The following is a 6,038-nucleotide window of genomic DNA, read 5'->3' as shown; positions in this document are numbered from 1 at the left end:
AATTGGTTCGTTACACTTCAATCACTTGCCAGCTCCTTGAATCAGAACAAGATAGTCATTTTGCTTATATCCCTTCAACAAGCAGACATTACATTTGGTATATTCTTACAGCTCCCTCTCTCATAATTAAGTAGGCTTGTCGATTGAAGAGGAAATGGGAATTTAATATAGGACTTTGCTGATAACTGGGAAAGCAGTGTTTGAAACCAAGGTTTGCAAATTTCGGATTTACCAATTATGTCACTCTTTGCAATTCTTAATTATATCTTAGGAATTCAAATGTGCTGTAAATTTCTGATTTTCCAACATTTCAGAAAGATAATTGTTCATACGTATGTGAACACTTAAGCCGGTGTTTAACTTCAGCTTGATAAATAAACTGCAGTTAATTGATCATTAAAACACAAAGCACTTAATACAGTCCAAAGAGGGTGGACCGAAGAAACAGAGGTTGTTTATCACACTCTTGAACAATACACGATGTATATTTAGTAGGAGATTGAATTTAAGGAAATTTTTCAAAGAGAGCTTTGGAATTTTCGATCCATATTCGCTCGAAGTTGTTCTTTAATTAATTTTTTAAATGTTAACCAGATAATTGATTATATATATATTCGAGTTTCGTGAAAGGCTCAAAGCAATTATCATTTTTGAAAGGGCAACCAAGAGATATCATTTCAATACACTATTAAATAATTTATGCAATACTAACGGATGATAAAAAGTGCGCATATTGAATAAGTTCAAATGCATTCATAGCATTAATTGAAAAATTAAAAAAAAAAAAAAAACCACTTGATGACATTCTCCGGATCTAAACCACTCGTGGCCTTTTCACATAATCTTTTTGTGAATTGAATTCTTATTTACTAAACAGTACACAAAGAAAAAAAGTACTACTACTCATTGATTAAGTAAGTAACAATTATGTCATTTAAAAGTTTCAAATTATGTGGTAAAACTTTTTCACTTTGTAGATATAAATACTCTAGAAGAAGACACTAAGGGGGAGAGAAACAACAAAACTAAGCTTCTTCTTCTGTTTCTCTATATAAAAGTATAATATTTGAAGGCATGATCAGAAACGTGGGATTGAGGATTGGCTGGACATTCTTCACACTCTTCATCTGTATACTAATAACCCTGCTGGTGCTTCTTCTGCACCACACAAATGCACATAATCCACGGCCTTATCCACACAAGAGCTGCAACTTTTTCCGAGGAAGTTGGATTGAAGATGAAACTTATCCTCTCTACAACTCAACTCACTGTCCAATCATTGAACATGAATTCAACTGCCAAAGAAATGGTCGCCCTGACAAAGCTTACCTTAATTACAGATGGAAACCTCGTGGTTGTTCCATAAAGAGGTAAACGGCCTCTAGCTATAGCTCTATGCCTTAATTTCTCCACATGTTATTTCACCTCCTTTGTTATTTTACGAGTTTATGTTCTATATAGTACCTTTTAACTAATTTTTACACTATCTTTGATGTTAACTTGGATGTAATAATCCGCTATAGTTAAATTAAATTAAATAGTGTAAAAGTTTTTTTTATACTGTTGAGTAGGATGCACATAATTTAAACTCTGGTACTAATAAAGGCATATATTAACTTGCAGACCATTACTATTTGGTTTTTCTTAATGTCTTAGAAAATGCTTGAACTCAATATTAGCTGTGGCTAGATCGAAAGACAGAGGAAGATGGAGGTCATGTGAGTTGTGGTATTAATTTTTTCTAATAGGTAATAATATGGGGACACGTTACAAGTCCAGAAAAGTGGCAGGCAAAATGATATTCTGAAAGAAATCTCGAAAACCAAGATGCTATCTTCGCTTTGCCTTGTAATTTCTCTGTTTTTTCTCCTCAAAATGTTTCCCGTTTTCTCTTTTTCGCTCCGACGTTTTCTACTATCAATCATTTGCCAAGGGCAGTTCTGTCCAAAGACAAGTTATAATGTGAATACACATATATTTGAATAGTTCTCCCTTGTATAATTTAACATGGCATGTTGTTTTCTTGCATTTGACTGGAGTGGGTTACATGACTGACATAGGTCATGGGTCATGGGCATGGTCAGACCAACTTGCTAAATTTTCATTTTAAAAAGCTCATGCATCCCAACTTGGTTGCTTTCAGTTCTTATATCTTTACTAAAGTAGCTAAAAAGTTCACATCATAAGGACATCTCTATTATTTACTATTTTATTTTTGTTCAAGTAATCGATTTAGTGCCGTGCATGTCCAAAATTAAAGAAATGACGACTCTAGTGGATTCTTCAAAAGATGGCCACTTTTTGTCTTTATACAGATTTGATGGACGAGCATTCTTGAAGAAATTCAAAGGTAAAAGCATCATGTTCGTAGGAGATTCCCTCAGCAGAAACCAATGGCAGTCACTTATATGCCTTCTTTACACATCAGAGCCAAAAGCCAATTATAATGCAACCAGAGTTGGCGATGTCTCTATTTTCACCTTTTTGGTAATTCCCTTTTCCATTTCTCTTAAATAGCATTTGTTCCATAGTTAGTTCTCACAAAATTATGGTCAATCATGGAATATAGTTGGAGAGAAACTAAAAAAATTGAAGTAAAGAGTTTCAATATTTGTGCTTTAATAAAAAATTTCAGTAACGATTCAGTATCTAAAGTACACTGATTCGATGTCATTTTTATCTTTATACATAAAAATTCCACCTTGTGATAATGAAGGGTTTGGCTGGATTGCTAAAGCCTAATTAATCAAAACCAAAGCTCTATCTTAAGTTTTAGGGGCCTCAAATGTTAAATTGACTGAAAACGAACTGATTCGCTAAGACACTAACCATGTAAGTGGGTATAGAAAAGAACATTGCTGTTCCTATAGTGACATGAGCAATTGGGTCACGTATCTTATCTAATCGTTAGATCTTTCGGTATCAAAATTTATCAGTTTGTTATGAACCACATGCTTGGCCTTAAAGTCCCTCATGGATTAGATTATTTGTTGGAACTGTCTCAACGGATTATGCAAAAGGCTTAATTTATTAGATAGAAATCATTTTTATATATTTAGTCTGGGTATGGAATAATAAAGAATTCTTCATATGTTTAATTCTATTTCTTGGTCAAATATGTAGAATACTTTTGTTAAGGAAATTTTATCTCCTATAGCAAATGTATACACCCTATTTATCAAAATTATTTTAAAATATTATTTTCTATAGCTACCTTTTATATTTTATAGCAAAATAAGTATTTATAGTATATACTATCATTGAGGCATGCAATATGCTATTTATGTTTGTCCTCTCTCTTAGAGAGCTAGACATACCATTTTTGAGGTGATTGCCGTTACTATATTCATGAATACATGGCGCTAATACATGTGAATACATGCACATACAGCTGGACTACCCTGATTTTAAGCGCTTTTTACTGTTGTATTCAATACAACAGCGGGAATACATGTGAATACATGTGCGTACAGCTGGACTGCCCTGATCTTAGGCGCTTTTTGCTGCTTTATTCTTGAATATATGGCTCGAATACATGTGAATACATGCACGTACAACTGGACTGCCCTGATTTTAGGCGGTTTTATTATTGTATTCATCAATACAACAACGCAAATACATGTGAATACATGCGCGTACAGCTGGACTACCTTAATTTTAGGCTCTTTTCGCTGCTGTATTTATGAATACATGGCGCGAATATATATGAATACATGTGCGTACAGCTGGACTACCCTGATATTTAGGTATTCATGGATACAATAGCGCGAATACAGCGAATACACTACCGCAACAAGTAGTTATAGGAAGTAATTATGTATATGATAGTTATAGGAAATTAATAGCCACTAAACAATAGTGATTTATGAAATTCCTCTTTTGTTAACGAAAAGTAATGAGACTCGAAATAAGGACCTCATCGAATTATATATTGGACTGTGGCCCTTTTCAGGATTTTGGAGTGAAAGTGATGTTGGACCGGAGTGTATATTTGGTGGATGTTGTGATGGAAGAAAAAGGCAGAATTTTGAAACTAGACTCAACTGAGGGTGGCAAGTTATGGAAAGGAATTGACATACTCATTTTCAACACTTGGCATTGGTGGAATCGCAGAGGAGTCGCTCAACCGTACGTTAGTTCACATTTCACACTAGTTGGCTTATTAACTTTCACTATACATACATATTATTAAGATCCAACAATTTCACAATATTTTTGTACTTTTTCTTGCAGATGGGATTATATTAAAATAGGAAGCAAATACTATAAAGACATGGATCGTATGGTTGCTTTTGAGAAAGCCCTACGTACATGGGCCAAGTGGATCGACACCAATATAGATCCTTCAAAACAATTGGTTTTCTTTCAAGGAATCTCACCATCACATTACAAGTAAGAGTAATTAACAGATACACCAACCTCATTTGCTATATATATATATATTCTATAGGTTTAACTGAACGCATCATTTTTAACATAACAGTAAGTCTAAAACCTAAATCTATCTATGCTCGTGTGTCAAAAGATTTTGCTAATAATTTGATCAATTTATTATTTTTTCCTCTTTTATTTCGCCCAACAGTGGTACTGACTGGAATCAACCAGGCGTAACATCTTGCTCGGGCCAGAGGCGGCCGCTAAGTGGATCAATATATCCAGCAGGGTTGCCATCAGCATTAGGGGTGCAGAAGAATGTATTGAGAACAATTGAGAAGCCAGTGACATTGCTTGATGTGACTAACCTTTCATTACTACGTAAAGATGGGCATCCTTCAATTTATGGGATGATTGGGGGAACAGGAATGGACTGCAGTCATTGGTGCCTCGCAGGAGTTCCTGATATTTGGAATGAAATACTCTATAACCTTATTCTTTGATTGCTATTTTGTACCATATTAATTCTTCAAGCTTTTCAATGATTCATGGAATCACAGAAAAAGAAAAGAATTCGTTGTTATCAGTGATAATATACCCGAGGAAAAGTTGAGAAAATAATAATACCACTATACAATTTCTTGACAAATTTTGAGTTCATTCTCTATTCGGATCACATCAAAAGTTTTCATGTTTTTTATTTGGGTCACTTCAAAACTAATTTACGTGGTAAAAGCAGAACTCAGTTACTCCCTCCATTTCTTTTAGTTCGATTTGGCGGAAAATTTAAGAATATAAAAAAAAAATTAAATCTTGTAGTGTTAAGCTAAAAAGTGTGTATAATATACTAAAAATAACATTTGAATTTTGTAATCTTAAATATGCTATGTCATTCATATAAAGAAGTATCATTACAGGTAAAATAAGAATCTTAGAATTAAAAATATACTAAATAGAAAGTAACACTTTTTTAAGCAGATTAAAACGAAAATAAGAGATACAAAAAATTTAGATAGAGGGAGTACAAGCAATTAATTTTCTTCTTTTGTTGCACCCTGAATATCATATGCACTACAAATGGGAAGAAAAAAAATTGCACTAATTTCTCGGGTGCCCTATTTATTGATCACCATATTAATATGTTCCCATTTTTTTAAAAAAAGTTTTGACTCGTACTCAATATTTAGGTACCGTTGCTTTTTCCCTGCTTCTTGTCTGCTTCTTCTTATCTGTTGTAGCTTCTTCTATACTTCTTCTTCTTCCTTGTCTTAAAATATAGATCCAAATTTTGAGTTGGTACTTGTAGATTATATTGGAGAAATCGAAAATCACCATTGTTGAACCTAGAGAAAACTTGCTCGATGGAGACCTCGTTGAAACTAATGAAATGAATCTCTTGAGAGATAAAAGAACTTTAAATATAATTCTAAAGTTGCATTGAACATACAGAAGAAGTTCAGATCTGATTATGAAGTTGCATTGAGGAGATGTAGAGATTCAGATTCGATTTCGAAAACCCTAAATTTATAATATTATATGCGAATTCTGAAGTTTAATGGTAAATTTTATAAATGTTTGTGCAATACAAGTATGCCTTTAATGGTGACCCGAGAATCCGGAATATTGGCACTTCCCCAAAAAATAATTGTATGAAGAAGAAAAAT

At 33.4% G+C, this 6,038-nt stretch overlaps 1 protein-coding gene across 1 annotated transcript; it reads left to right on the top strand.

The window, feature by feature from the left end:
- The first annotated feature begins 996 nt into the window (after positions 1-996).
- On the top strand, positions 997-5,023 carry LOC104219930 (protein trichome birefringence-like 41). Its single transcript, XM_009770698.2, has 5 exons — positions 997-1,370; positions 2,316-2,487; positions 3,953-4,128; positions 4,234-4,392; positions 4,583-5,023. Exons 1-5 carry the CDS (start codon positions 1,075-1,077, stop codon positions 4,875-4,877), a joined length of 1,098 nt encoding a protein of 365 aa, XP_009769000.1. The 5' UTR covers positions 997-1,074; the 3' UTR covers positions 4,878-5,023.
- Positions 5,024-6,038: the final 1,015 nt, after the last annotated feature.

The sequence above is a fragment of the Nicotiana sylvestris genome, chromosome 7, assembly GCF_000393655.2.
Source record: "Nicotiana sylvestris chromosome 7, ASM39365v2, whole genome shotgun sequence".
NCBI lineage: Eukaryota > Viridiplantae > Streptophyta > Magnoliopsida > Solanales > Solanaceae > Nicotiana > Nicotiana sylvestris.
This window is presented reverse-complemented; position numbering and strand designations above follow the sequence as displayed.

What these genes read in the sequence shown, in the direction of transcription:
- LOC104219930 (XM_009770698.2), top strand. Translation starts at nt 1,075, where the DNA reads ATGATCAGAAACGTGGGATTGAGGATTGGCTGGACATTCTTCACACTC. An exon ending in CGCAGAGGAGTCGCTCAACC is followed by an intron (nt 4,129 to 4,233) that starts GTACGTTAGTTC and finishes TTTTTCTTGCAG; the next exon opens with ATGGGATTATATTAAAATAG. An exon ending in ATCTCACCATCACATTACAA is followed by an intron (nt 4,393 to 4,582) that starts GTAAGAGTAATT and finishes TTCGCCCAACAG; the next exon opens with TGGTACTGACTGGAATCAAC.